Source organism: Centropristis striata, chromosome 20 (genome assembly GCF_030273125.1).
Source record: "Centropristis striata isolate RG_2023a ecotype Rhode Island chromosome 20, C.striata_1.0, whole genome shotgun sequence".
In the NCBI taxonomy this organism is placed as follows: Eukaryota; Metazoa; Chordata; class Actinopteri; order Perciformes; family Serranidae; genus Centropristis; species Centropristis striata.
In genome coordinates this window covers 9,017,224-9,032,116 of record NC_081536.1, presented here as the reverse complement: position 1 = coordinate 9,032,116, position 14,893 = coordinate 9,017,224, and the positions used below count along the sequence as shown (strand labels likewise).

Sequence of the window (14,893 nt, the reverse complement as noted above, 5' to 3'; positions counted from 1 at the left end):
TTTCATTGGAATCCCATGAAATTGTGTCTGTTTATGTGGCACACAGACCACAGATGCATTCAGGATGTGTGGGAGGGGATGTTGGCACAAACCCAGGGCTTCGACCCAGGAGACCATCATTCGTGTCCAGTTAAAAACCTATTTTCTTACATTGTTTGTCACTGACCAAACCATGTCCAGTAATTCTGCACGAGTAGTTATTTTGAGCTTGACCCTGTCTTTTTTCATAACCTTAAACAAATGTTTGTTGCCTTAAGTACCCTTTGAGTAGCCCTTAAATCGTTTAGTGTCAGTACACTACAAACATGTTTAAAACTGTGATTGTCCCCCGTTTAAAATAGTGTGCATGGTTTGTTTAAAGTAGTGACCTAAGACTAAGTTACTAGTTTACCCCAAAATAGTAACCAGTTATGCTACTATGATACTCTTTATTGAAAGTAACGAATAAAAATTTCAAAGTTACTTATAAAATGCTTTTTTAATATGCCATTTGGTGCGTTGTCATTTCTATTGTAAAGAAATACCCACACTACAACTCTTATGAAACATAAACTTACAACAATACAAAAATGTTTCTTAACTGACAATGTAAAGTGCACATCCCTAAAGTTAACTCTTTTAAAGTTACACATTATAGCGGTCCACTGTATTTACACCCACGCTAGTTTTGCTTCAGCACTTATATCTCTCTTATGTTACTCAGTTCTGTTAGCCACTTAGCTCAGCAGCCACCAATAGCTCCTCTCTCCTGCGCAGGGTTTGGCTACTACTAGGGTTGTCAAAAGTATCAATGCTCAAAAAAGTATCGATACTAAAACGTTGTATCCGGATACAATACTCATTTTCAAAAGTATCGAGTATCTGAATCTTGCAGTTTCTTTTTGCACAACTGTTTTTATTATAAATATTTAACCTGCGACTCCACTGCTTGCAAAACTAAGTCAGATTGTATAGAAGTCTATGAGAAAATTACCCTACTTCTTACTTGATTTATTACCTCAGTAAACATTTTCCTAATGAGTGTGTGGTCTCAGTCACGAGTCTCAGGTCTTCTTTATTACAGCATGATTTTCATAAATTATGATCCCATAAAATAGACGGTACAGCATGGTTTGCTTTAGGCAGGGCTACCTCAGCGATTGATAAGTCTGTTCAAGATACTGTCTGTTTGGTCACCTAAAAATGTCTTCCTCAGCGTTCAGCTGATCAGACCAGAGCCTTAAATAGAGTCAGACTTTGTAATTTTTTTAACATTGTGACTTTTTCTCTTTTACAGATGACACATCAGCTAAAGAAGTCAACAGGGTAGGTTTTGCATAATTATATGTGTACAAATGTATCTGACAAGGCACACAACCTCACTTTTAACTGCACACACTGTATACATTTTATTATTTTATTACCTTGCCCCTAATTCCTCAAGCTAACCGTAGTGACTTAATTTGAGTTTTTACTCAAGAATTGACACTATGGCTGAACTTATTCAAGGACAACACAGAACTCAATGCTGTCCTTCACTGACTGCAAAATGTCCTGGTGTACTTAATTAAGATGCAGATTAACTATGATCTTTGACAACAGTTGTGTTTGTCCTTGTGCTTACTTTCTTTAGAACGGTGACTGTGTCTCAATGACTTGAAAAATGGAAAAGTTTACAAATTCATACCTGTGCATTCTTTGGTAAGATGCAGCACAGTATTGATGATGTTAAGAGTGGAGTGGCCCAGGCTCTTTGAGCATTCAGGTCAGCATTAAAAAGATAATTAACAACATCAATAACAAGGCACATGAATGCTTTGCTGCATTGTACATTTGCTGCATCATGTGTGAGACATTTGTGAGGACATTATGAGAAAGAGTAGCTCCCCTGTGGTCTACATATGTGTGTTCACACCTTTGTCATCTTGACACCATCATGCCCTGTAGAGGTCAGGTGTCAGGGCCCACAGCAGGGCCCCGGAGCTGGGTAGAAGGGACTTCACACGCAGAAAAAAAAAAACGAGGGCCACTCGACCCCTCAGTGCGTCATCCATACGTCTGTGCAAACAGGATGTGGGAGGATAGAAGGCTTCCCATGCGGGAGGCTTTCTAGCGCGCCACTCTCCCTGCCGTCCTGTCCTCACCCTCTCTGCAGGCGCAGAAATAGACGGCTCTCTGGCCCCGCACAAGGCAGGAGGTCTGCCTCTTACATAACCACACTTTCAAGCTGAGGCTGAGCAACAGAGCTTGCCAGGGCTCTAATCAGAGCTGTGGGGCTCCGGTGGCCTCCTCTCGGGACTGTGGGGGGATCCCTGGGCTAGAATGCAGCAGTGAAGGGGAGTGTAAGGGTGGGGCGGAGGGTAATGTTGTGATGAATGGCTCTGTCTTTGTGAATGGCAGGAAGATAATCCTCTTTCATTCAAAAAAAAAAAAAACATACCAGTTGAGTTGGTAACAGCTCCTGCAGTAACATTCGACTGGGTGCAATACAGATCACAGGTTGTTGTCACGTTTTTCTTTGTCGTAGCTCTTGCTGATTGTTGAAATTCAATCTCACTGTTGTGTGAAAAACTGTGGAGTTGCAATTTCTCTCTGTCTTGTGTCCTGCAGTACCAGGACACAAATATGCAGGGTGTGGTGTACGAACTCAACAGCTACATGGAGCAGCGCCTGGACACTGGAGGAGACAACAAGCTCCTGCTCTATGAGTTGTGCAACATTATAAAAACAGGTAAAAGTAGACATGATCCAGCTTATAGATCCTCTCAGTTTCAGTTCACATCACACTGGTACCTTCAGATTTCCCCCATGTGACTGGGATCAAATGCTCAGAACAGGAGCCAGATGTTGTAAACATTTGGCTCAGCCCAAATCTATGCATGCTTTGCAGGGGAGATTTTGTTCCCATTTACGGGAGTTATGTGAACTACTTTTCAAGCCATTGAACAATAATAGAGTGACTGAAAACATGTACATCATTACGGAAAAAAAACATGATTGTTGGCAAAGAATTAAATTGTTTGATTTTGTATCTTTTTTTCAGCAGTGTTCTTCATTCTGAAACCATCACAATACAACCGATATTGATGATGACCTTAAAATTCAGGGCTTTTGAGAAAACATTCATGGCTGTAGCCCCAGGGCCAGTTAAATAAACTTTTTCTTATATTGAATTACCTTTTCTGACACCAACTGAATTGCCAGCTTTGGTGAACCCCACCTGCAAACCAAAATCAAGTTAGTGATTAAGGAGCCCCCCCCCCAAAAAAAAATTAAAAAAAATTAAATCATACGATTATGATCTAAATCATAAGTTATTTTGTTCTAGAGTAAATACATTATTTTTATAAGCTGTTAAAAATTAGATCGGCTTTTTGGTCATATGATTCAATTTTCTTGTGTTTTAGATCAAATTTAAGATGTCTAGCATCCGGTTGCACAAAAACAATAAGGTTTGCCTTGCCTTTAAATTTAAGGTCGGAGGATGTTATAAGGGAAAACCCATGGCTACTTCGGTATTCCGTAATGTGTTGCTTGACGATCCTTTGTAACCATATTTCTCAGAAAACCTAAATGGACCTATACCAGTTTCTTAAAAATTTAAATTAGAAACATAGAAACATAAAACAATGACTGGTAATTGAACAGGAGGAGGAGCTCCCAAAATGAATTCTCACTGGACAAACATTTGAACATCAGTATAACATTTAAAAGCTGTGGTGACCCTCCGTAAGCTAGTTTATGCAACCAGACTCCGGACTTTATCATTATAACCTTGACAAAGTGTTGTCAAAGAATCAAACCAAAGGATCTTTTCACCCAAACCACACTACTCATTAACTTCTTGATCATCTGTGTATTCACTGATGCTCCGCCAGTCTCCCTGTTGTCACATTGTATGATAACATGACCTATATATCGGTGTAAAATGGGACTGGAAAGGAGAACTGGGAATGAGATGAACTGGATGGCAGTCAAAGCCCTCGGTCAGAGCGCCCTTGTCGTTATGTGGGACGTTGTTAATAGATTATTAGGTAGTGGCTGGACTTTTATGTCCTTATTACACTTTTCCTCTCAGGTATACCTGTCATTTATTGTTGGACACATCTCTATAAAAGCATTAAACACGGACGCACACTGACAGCTAATGTCAGTTGTCACTGGACTGTCTACCTGTCTAACATGCACCACACACGTGACTTCTGTGTCTCTTATTTCTGCAGCAACAAAAGCTGATGGATTTGCACTTTACTTCTTGGGAGAATGCAACAATGTAAGTGCAGAGGACATTTGCTGAATACATTTTATACATACTATATATACTAATGCTACTGTGTGCATGTATTTAACTTTTTTCCCGCCATTTCTGTTTCCCTCTCTGTTCTTGTCTATGCTTCTCAATAGAGTTTATGTTTGTTCACTCCAACGGGGGGCAAGGATGGTCCTCCAAGCCTCATCCCCTCCGGCCCCATTGCATTTGGGACAACCATTGCCGCTCATGTTGCCAAGACTCACAAAACACTGCTAGTAGAGGACATCATGGGGGTGAGGCTGTTTTCTCGTACCCATCATAGGGATAAATCTAACAGTACAATGCATAGCGATGGCTTATTAAATGATCATTGTCCATCACACCTGGTTCAATGAAATCAGCACATAAACTTTGAATCTGAGGCCCCGTTTACACGAGGACGCTCGCGGGTAAAAACAACAAAATATTTTATCGGAAGTGCCTTTCGTTTAGACAGTGACGCCGTTTTTGGGGCTTAAAGACGCAAAAATCTGAAACCACTTTCCAAAGTGGAAAAGTTAAATACGCTCCGCCGTAGCGTGTCCGTCTACACTGACAAGACGCAAAACTCTGCTCACATCTGCTCACGTCACGTATGTGTTTATGTCACATACATGCTCCAGTACAGGGAAATAATCAAAAGTGGGATTATTCCCATGCGTCGGACCTTCAAGCTGCTCTGGCAGCTCTAATAAACTTACAGGAGTCTTTCCACCAAATGTACAGGATATGTACAGATAGTATTACTGAACAGAGAAGGATCTGTAATTACCTCTATCACATTTTGGATGCAGCAATTTGTCGGAGGCGAGCCAGACGGCTGTGAACGAGACCTGGGAGATCTAGTGGATGGTGGAGAACTTTGTGGAAGGAGCAGCTGATGAAAATGTGTGGCGTGAAAACTTCTGCATGCCCAAAGATGCTCTTATCGCTTTAAGTGATGCCGCCTGGCATGCATACAATCAAATTTCACACACTTTTGCGTCACTGTATGCACGCAGATTTCCTCCCGAAAATGCTCGTCTAAACGAGGAATAAAAAGTGAAGACGCGACGCCGCTTTTGCGTCTTCTGTTCAGACCGTCCTCGTGTAAACGTAGCCTCAATCTAGGATTTGTCTTCTCTGTCATCTACATCCATTATTGTACCAGCTACCCTGACCTCCTTTGCTAAACTCCTGTGCACTTCAGTTAGATAATGACCTTCACTGATGTGTGTGTTGCAGGACGAGCGCTTCCCCGACGGCACAGGGCAGGACTCAGGGATACATGTTCACTCTGTCCTGTGCCTCCCCATCATCACTGCCATCGGGGACCTCATTGCCATCCTGGAGCTGCAGCGGCAGTGGGGCAAGGAGCCCTTCAACCTCAGCCACCAGGAGGTCAGTCTGACCCAGACAAAACACATCAAGAGTGGGAGGCTGGAGCAGGGCTCACAGAACTACACTTAGCCTGGTATTCACCTTAATCTGGATCTGTGTCAGATCTCTGTTAGATTTGTGGGGTTCAGTTGATTGTGGAAATTACTTAATAATGCTTTATTGATGTCTCCAAGCACGTTTTAGGTGCCTATGACATACAGTCAGTAAAATGGTAGTGCAATGAGCTAGAAAATTACTTAAATGTCCCATATTGTAAAAAGTGAGATTTCCGTGTATTTTTTTTACTATAAAACATTTTCTTATAGACTTCTATACAATCTGACTTCTTTTTGCAACCAGTGGAGTCGCCCCCTGCTGGCAATTAGAACAATTGTAGGTTTAAGGACATTCTACATTGGCTTCACTTTTCATGCTGGAGGTTTTCACTTGGTCATGTAATAATACTCTTTGGGTTAGTGGTTCTTAACCTTTTTTAATGTCAGTGACCCCTAAACTGATACACAGTTGGTCACATACCTCCAATTGATAATAATTTGCTTCAGGGACCTCTATCTGATAAGATTTTGGTTGTTAGATTTGATTCTAACCCAAATTATACCACAGCTGAGGAGATGACGTTGGAGGAAGTGAAACCTATGATCAAAATAGTCGCTCATATAACTCTTATACAACCTCGATTCCAAAAATGCGATGCTGTCTAAAATGTGGAAACAGAATGTATCAAAATCAAAATTCAGAGTTTATATTTACAAAAAACTAAAGTTTATCAGATTGAACATTAAATGTATTATCTTGTACAGGTATCTTATTGCATTCTGTTTCATGTAGGCAAAGTACAAAAATCTCGTACAGCTCAAATTCTAACCCACAATACTAAACATGCAGACACAGCGTTACAGAGTGGCTCTGAGTCTGTGATTCTAACTTTTATGATTATTAGACTGCCTCATGTGCAAAACAGATAATTATGTGGAAATATACAAAAGAGGAAGTGTGATTAAAAACTGATTAAACCTAATTTGTGTGAACTTGTGTAATATAGGGGTTATTTCTGTAGTACTTTGGAGTTAACATTTACCTTCTTTTCCAGGTTGCAACAGCTAATTTAGCGTGGGCATCAGTTGCCATTCATCAAGTACAGGTGAGCAAACTGTACTGTAACATTTCACTAAAGACTTGTCTGGGAACAAGGGGGAAACCTATCCGTCCCACTTATTATGCTCTTGGATGACTTTGTTTGTTCTGGTTCTGCACGGGTGTTTTTAATGTGGAAATCCACTGTGTACACGAACTGGGTTGTCACTGGGCTCAGTCCAATCAACTAAGCCATAGATTCAACAAACAGCTCCCTGAGGACGTCATTACGCCCGAGTGCTGTTTTTATTCGAACAGTTAGCATAACACCTCAGAGAAGTGGGATCCCACAGCAGCACTGGTCACAGTGGACTTATGAGCCTCAGCGAGCGGTACAGCACGCTGCACTCCTGGGTTAGCTGCTTGCTGCAAAACACTCTGTTGTTACTGAATCTCGTGAAGGTGGCCCACAGCCAAGTGTGTAGACAGCAAGTTTGTCTGTTGACAGTACACACAGGATGCTGTATATGCATGTGAGAAATGTGTGATACGTCCTGGTGCCAGGTCATGACCTATTTTTCTTTGTTTCTAGGTGTGCAGAGGCCTCGCCAAACAGACTGAGCTTAATGACTTCCTACTAGATGTGTCAAAGTAAGAGCTTATGTTGGGACAGTTAATCTAACATTAAATTAATACTAATTAAAGAGAAGTGTATTTACACCATGTTTTCATTTTAAGTCTAACTAAATTAAGATATGAGCTCTAACTTGAGTTAAATAATACTTTTTGCTCACACAATAGAAAGAAATGATGCGTTTTAGGCAACTTTAGCTTTCATGTCTTGAATGTGAACGTCATCAGAGCTTCCCATTTGTCAACATCTCAATGCGCCATTTCTTCTTTTCGCACAGAACATACTTTGATAACATTGTGGCAATAGATTCTCTACTTGAACATATTATGGTGAGTGTGATTTCTGCAAGTATGTGTTCATTCACATTGTCTTCAAGGCTACACATCCTGGAAGTGTGTGTTAAGTTATGTGTGTTTATAAAAAGTGATACAGATAAACACAGATCATCTTGATACTGATGCAACACATTTGTTGGCACTAATAACATATAATAGTAATACTGCTTCTCATAATAATACTCTGTTATGAATATAATGGACACATAAATACACCTATAGAGCTTGGTTCAACCACAAATGAGCATTTTTCAACTTTAGTATTTTAAAACAAATGTGATCTGGATGAGTGTAAAACATGATTTTACTGTTTTTCTACTAAAACTCACCTCTCTGTTTATGTATTTTGTTGCTTTGTACCTGTGGTGTCATCTCAGGTCATTCAAGTCATCTGGTTCAAACACTGAAATGAACTGGAATGGCCTGTAGTTTTCTGTGTATGTGTGTGTGTGTGTGGGTGTGTGTTTATTTTATTTCTCTACATTTATCTGTTCCATCTAAAACAAACACTTAATTGGGAGATGCTAGAAGTAATTTTGTTGCTAATAAGGTTTGTCCCTGGTGTTGTTTTGCAGATATATGCAAAAAACCTGGTGAATGCCGACAGGTGCGCACTCTTCCAGGTAGATCACAACAACAAAGAACTGTACTCTGACCTGTTCGATATTGGGGAAGAGAAAGAAGGCAAACCTGTCTTTAGGAAAACCAAAGAAATTAGGTGCGTACGATTTATACTTTCCTTTTCAGCATGCTAAATAATATAGTCATTTTTTATTGATTGTGTCTGTGTTATTCTTTGAGTCTCATTTTATCAGTAAATACAGATTTTTTCATGAAAAATACAAGTGCTTTACTGAATAGTTCGAAACCTCAAAGCTTCATTCATAACATTGACATTTAACTCTAAATCAACATTTGAATGCTGCACTAATATTATTAGTCTTTATTATTAGATTCCAGTGGTGGCTGCATAGTTTTTCTTGTGTGATCCAAACATGTCCAATAACTCCAGTGTGTTGTAAAACGCTACAGTCCAAATTGATTTAAAAACAAAATGATTTAATGATTTTAAAAGTCACAACATATTCTCCTTCAAAATATACTTGTTGTAATTTAGCCTTTCAAAAACAATGTTAAAAAAAAAACTGGTTAAAAAACCTTTTTACACTCCTGCTTGTCCCACACAAAAGGAGACACAGAACAGCACCATATAAATGCATCTCTATAACCACAGAAACATCAAATCTATTTTTGCTCACTGTTATTGTACATTTTTTAAGTAGTTAAAAGAGCCTGCTGCCTACATGTATTATGTTGACAAAACTGGCAAGTTATAATCATTTAAAAAGTTGTTTTATTAAAAAACACTAAAAACGAATTTACTCCAATGGATAATGATATACAGACAGAAAATTTAGTTTGTGTTTTATTATTATTTTATTGTTGTTTTATTGTTATTTTTGGTGATGACATCATAAAATATGATGACAGACATTCTAAGCATTCAAAATAGCTTTGAAAATAGAAAAATTACATATGGTACAGCCCTGAAAAATACATAATTATTTTGGATTAGGAAAATTGTTTGGAACAGTTCAAACTAATTTTCAAATAGCTTTTTTTGTCTCCACTAATCCAACAGTGTGTTTCCTGTCTTTAGAAGATCTTGTCCACCATTGTGTACAGTAAACAAGGTCCTCTCGTGACAACGAAAGCGAAGAACAAAATGCTTCTACTAATAGAAAGTAAACAGAAAAGCAGGGGAATCAAATGGTCTGCTGATTTTGTACCATAACAATGGAACATCATGATTTTTACCCTCTGAGTAAGAATAGCTAATCTACACAGTATCTGTGCTGTAAATTGCAATTTTAAATCAAGTTTTCTCATGAATTTCCGTTAATATTATTAATTTATTATTGATTTTTTTTCAGACTGAGAGCCCTGACAGGCAGTCCACAAAGCTAACTCTCCTCTCTCGTCTCTCCTCTTTCCCTGCAGGTTTTCTATAGAGAAGGGAATAGCTGGCCAAGTGGCTCAGACAGGGGAAGTCTTAAATATCCCAGATGCCTATGCAGACCCCCGGTTCAACCGGTAAACTACAACACACTCTTTTTGCTTAGATTTCTACTTGTCGTTTCATGTATGACAATCGAAAATGTCATTACCTGACTTAAAATTGTGCTATGATTTGTCCTATACAATTATATAGTTATTTATAGCTTATTCTCCTGTATTTAGAATAAAAGCACTGTAGTTGTTCTTTTCATAGAGGCCTTCAGTGTACACAGGATGTTTCAAAGTTATTCACACCTTTTCCTACTGTATTAAGTCTTTGGGCACACACTCTAGGAATTATTTTATAACTATAGACTATACTAAAATACTGTAGTCACATATGCCCAAATACTAAATACAGTAAGATAAGAAAATGGAAAGTTTAATATCAAATATATGCACATATGCAGTATAAAAATATATTTGGAAAACATATCGTTTTCCAAAAAATCATGAAATCCTTTGTCTGTATTTTAACTACACAAATGTATATTTTCCCCTATACTAAATATAGTCTTTGGGTGAAAATGGTTCACATTCTAACCCTGCTCACCTGATGAATGAATATTAATGTGTCTTCCTTCTCAGAGAGGTGGACCTCAAAACCGGCTACACCACGCGGAACATCCTGTGCATGCCCATCGTGAGCAGGGGGACCGTTATAGGTGTGGTGCAGATGGTGAACAAGCTAAGCGGAAGTGCCTTCACTAAAACAGATGAGAACAACTTTAAGATCTTTGCTGTCTTTTGTGCTCTGGCCTTACACTGTGCAAATGTGAGTAAACTGAATCAGTCTCCAAATACTTCATAACTGATTTTCTCCAACAGCAAAAAAGTATTCTCTTCATATCTGTCTGTACAAGCCTGCTCTTTATTTTTTGCAGTGTAGGTAGGTTATATAATCCTTCATGGCCATGAATACTTGATTCTTATTTTCACAAAACTGCACCTTTGACGTAGGAGCCTCATCACCGCCCTAAATTCATACTGTAGCTGGAAGGCTTGTTTCAGCTGTTACTAGGCTGCGGGTTTCCCTTTTTGTCAGAGAAAAAATTCAATTTTTCTCCAAGCTTGACAAAGATAGTGCCAACAGCTTCTATTTAAAGTGTGCATTGCCCCAAAATAAGAATAAAGGCTTATTCTTTGGCGTTGATGATTATCCCTTACATGAATCAACTCTTGAAGCCTGCGCTGTGTGGTCTGCCTGTCTCTGTGAGGCCTGACTCACCATCATCTCGTGCGACAAACTTACGCAGGAGCAGCGTCACGAAGTTGGTTTTAAAATTGATGAGGCGTGTTAATATTTTAAGACAAGCAGTCTGCATCCGTCCACTGACAGGATTTATGTTTAGCTGTAATTTATGCCTCACGTCTCTAGGAAACTCACTTGGTCCGGCTCCTGATTTATGCTGATTTACAGTGGAAGGTGTGAGGCTTGGCGCCTGTACCTGTCTATCTTATTCCCGTCTGTCTGGGAAGGGGACAGGGATACAAACCAGATGTGGAGACACTTTTTGGAGACAGATAAAATATGATGCAGGACTGTTGCGGATAACTTAACTTTGCCTGACCCTTTCGGAAATTCCAACAGTGAAACATCCAACAGAGATATACAATATTCTCTTGGTATGAGTAGCGCTGCAGTGTTCACTTTCTCTCTCAACATTTTAAAGACTTATTCCTGTCCTGTGTTTCTCTGCAGATGTACCACAGGATCCGGCACTCTGAATGCATTTACAGAGTGACGATGGAAAAGCTGTCTTATCACAGCATCTGCACATCAGAAGAATGGAAGACCCTTACCCAGCTCAACCTCCCTGCACCCATATATAAAGAGATCGAAATGTGAGTGTCCTTTCAGGTTGCTATCTTTGCTGCGCCCCTGAGTGTGGACGGTCTGCAGCCACGTGTCTGTGAAAGTGACGGTGACAGAGTCCAGAAGCTCTGCAAGAGGCACTGGCATACACAGTGCAGGAAGGCGTGGGTCTTCTGGAGGGCAGCCGGCCACTTAGAAGAAATATTCACCCACACTTGTTTATCAGTTGCTCACCTCGTGTTACCTTGAATTCACTGAAAAAAAGTTTTTCTTGCATGCAAAAACACGAACAAAAAGTCTGAAAAAAATCCCTGATAATTTGAAGTAAAGGAGAGCTGCATTAAACAAAAAAAAATAGTATGTCGTATCAAACGTGCATAAAAACAAAAGGCCTAAAATTCCGAATTCAGTATATATCCTCAAAAACTAAATTTGTCAGTTTAAACATCAAATTATACTGTCGGGGGGATTTTAACTGTTTTCCCACATTCTCAGCGTCAGATACTAATAAATGCCCCAGGACAGACTTTTTTAAAATATTTGGTGTAGTCTGAAGTTATGTCAAACAGCAATATCAGGTGATCTTGGCTCCATTGTTGAATATGGGATCAGAAAACATAATCATGATCCCATAGGCAAAACTAAGCAAGTGATCTAAGGGTGCCTTTATTCAAGCTTTGTTTGAAGAGAGACCTGGTGTATTCGACTTTGAAAATCCCTGGACTAGATAAATGAGACTTTATTATAGTGCACCAGTTGTGTAAGAGATAGTAAACAGATTTATAAAAATATACTTTTGTTGTTATTAAACATTGCCCCCATTTATTTAAATATTTCTCCCTTTTCGGATGCTTCAGTCACCTTGAAAGCATGCAAGAAAATAACGTTTTCTTCAAGAATTCAAGCTAATACTTGGTTAGTAAGTGAGCTGTGGTCTTTTTGCAAGTGAAGTATTCCTTTAACACACCCAGACCTCAGATGTCCCCTCATCTGTCCCTCTGTGTGCTGCACATGCTAATTTAATCTCCTCCTCCCTCCTCCAGGTTCCACTTTGACATTAGTCCCTTTGAGGAGATCTGGCCTGCTGTCTTTATCTACATGGTTCATAACTCCTGTGGAAAGACCAGGTAAGGTGTCACTAGGCCTTGACAGTGTCAGTGTCATCTCCTTATCAAAGCTCAGATTTTTTTTCTTAATCATCCTTTCTTTGTGTGTGCAGCTTCGAGCTGGAGAAGCTGTGTCGGTTCACCATGTCTGTACGGAAAAACTACCGGCGGGTGCCCTACCACAACTGGAAGCACGCAGTGACAGTGGCACACTGTATGTACGCCATCCTACAGAAAACCACCGGGATGTTCACAGAGCTAGAGGTTTGCTCCTTGTTGGGTCTGGGTTTCACAAGATAAATAACGCTGGCACCATGAATGTGTGCGTGAACGGGTGAATGAGCGCAGTCTGTCGTGTAAAGCGTTTTGGATAAAAGCGCTATATAAGTGCAGTCCATTTACCATTTAAATAAAAACAGTAGTCCTTTGTGATTTTAAGGTTTGTTTTCTCACTCTGCTCTACAGAAAAAGGGTCTGTTGGTAGCCTGCCTGTGCCATGATCTGGACCATCGGGGGTACAGCAACACCTACCTGCAGAAGTTTGATCATCCGCTGGCTGCTCTGTACTCCACCTCCACCATGGAGCAACACCACTTCTCTCAGACCGTCTCCATCCTGCAGGTAGAGCTCCACTATGCACTACTTATTGTCCAAATCAACATTGTTTTATTCATTCGTTTTCTAAATTCCTATATTTTTCCTGAAATTATATGCTTTTCATAACATGTTTGACCTCTTTAAACCCACGGGCTTCTTTTTGCAGTCAGTGGACTCTCCCCCTGCTGGTCATTAGAAAGAATGCAGCTTTATGATGCTTACACATTGGCTTCTCTTTTCAGACTCGGCTGCTACGTCCACCCCTTTTATGTTCTAAGTCCTAAGTGCCCTCTTCTGTTTAGTCCAGGATCTGTGAACCTCAGATGGCCTGAGGTGAACGTGAGACAACAACCTGTTGTAATCTAGCTGAGCTGAACGCCTCATAAGTGGAGCTTTTGCTTTTTTATTGATCTCTTTGTTTCTCATAGCTGGAAGGGCACAATATTTTCTCCAACCTGACTTCCAGCGAGTACGAGCAGGTGTTGGAGATCATCCGGAAGGCCATCATCGCCACTGACCTTGCCCTGTACTTCAACAACCACCAGCAGCTGACGGAGCTGCTATCCTCGAGCGCACTGGACTTGAGCAACCACACACACAGGTCGGGTCACGACTCACACTGCCGCACGGGTCAGGTCGGGATCACACCAGGTCTCTTAGCATCACACGTGGACCTGGTGCACATAAACGGCACATTGAGTTTCTCCTCGTGGCTATAACGAGACTTTGCTCCCCTCCAGGGACCGTGTGATTGGTCTGATGATGACAGCATGTGACCTGTGTTCTGTAACCAAGCAATGGCAAATCACACGACTCACAGCCAACGACATCTATGCTGAGTTCTGGGCTGAGGTACAGTGGGATACAGTTATAGTTGCTGCAGTATAACAGTCAGATCTTTAATTATTACTTGGAAATGCTGCTGTCTTCTAGCAGTCAGAAGATTTGCCACAGTATGCGAAAATAAAAAGTGATTTCTCTCTTTATTTTGGTGCGCCACAGGGAGATGAGATGAAGAAGATTGGGTTGCAGCCGATCCCTATGATGGACAGAGACAAGAAGGACGAGGTTCCACAAGGCCAAGTAAGACCAGCACAGAGCTTACATACTCAAAAAAAAAGTAAATTTCTGCAATAATAAGGTAGAGAATAACCACAAAGGGGAAGACAGTGGTCCTTTAAAATGTTTTGAGAAGGAGAAGAAACATGGACTACCAATTGTTGACTTAGAGTGTAAATAATGACGCGTTTTAGCTTAATTTTTTACCATTCTTACAGAAATGACATGCAGTGTAAGAAGCCTCAGCAGATGCTATGGGTATATGTAGTTTATTAAACTTTGCATATTGATAAATAATAAAGGCTACTATTCACCAGAACTACGCTTAGGCCTGTTTACATTTTAATAAATGCTGTGCCTGTCAGGAAAGCAAATCAATTAGTTACTAAAGTAATTACAATAATCAAATATTAAATGATTATAGCCTGATAAGGGCAGCATTATAATAATGTCATAATAGCATAGCAATATAATTGTTTGTATAGTATAATGAGCTCATAAACGTTTTTTTCAATGTTAATACAGGTAAGACAGAAAAAAAACTAAAAGTCAACCTCGTTGTTT

The 14,893-nt window shown here is 39.9% G+C and overlaps 1 protein-coding gene across 3 annotated transcripts in view; it reads left to right on the top strand.

The window, feature by feature from the left end:
• pde10a (phosphodiesterase 10A) overlaps positions 1-14,893 on the top strand; it is a 41,068-nt gene that overhangs the window by 23,215 nt on the left and 2,960 nt on the right. The window contains exons 2-20 of one of the 3 annotated variants that reach the window (XM_059359342.1): positions 1,277-1,305; positions 1,613-1,680; positions 2,590-2,710; positions 4,203-4,252; positions 4,384-4,524; positions 5,495-5,650; positions 6,741-6,791; positions 7,317-7,375; positions 7,636-7,687; positions 8,269-8,411; positions 9,695-9,787; positions 10,340-10,526; positions 11,454-11,596; positions 12,611-12,694; positions 12,787-12,937; positions 13,139-13,294; positions 13,699-13,871; positions 14,011-14,122; positions 14,273-14,353. In XM_059359342.1, coding sequence (XP_059215325.1) covers positions 2,605-2,710; positions 4,203-4,252; positions 4,384-4,524; positions 5,495-5,650; positions 6,741-6,791; positions 7,317-7,375; positions 7,636-7,687; positions 8,269-8,411; positions 9,695-9,787; positions 10,340-10,526; positions 11,454-11,596; positions 12,611-12,694; positions 12,787-12,937; positions 13,139-13,294; positions 13,699-13,871; positions 14,011-14,122; positions 14,273-14,353 — 1,938 coding nt within the window. In that variant the 5' untranslated portion in view covers positions 1,277-1,305; positions 1,613-1,680; positions 2,590-2,604. Of the gene's footprint in view, positions 1-1,276; positions 1,306-1,612; positions 1,681-2,583; positions 2,711-4,202; positions 4,253-4,383; positions 4,525-5,494; positions 5,651-6,740; positions 6,792-7,316; positions 7,376-7,635; positions 7,688-8,268; positions 8,412-9,694; positions 9,788-10,339; positions 10,527-11,453; positions 11,597-12,610; positions 12,695-12,786; positions 12,938-13,138; positions 13,295-13,698; positions 13,872-14,010; positions 14,123-14,272; positions 14,354-14,893 lie in introns of those variants that run through there. The other 2 variants (XM_059359341.1, XM_059359343.1) reach the window with 2 other exon arrangements.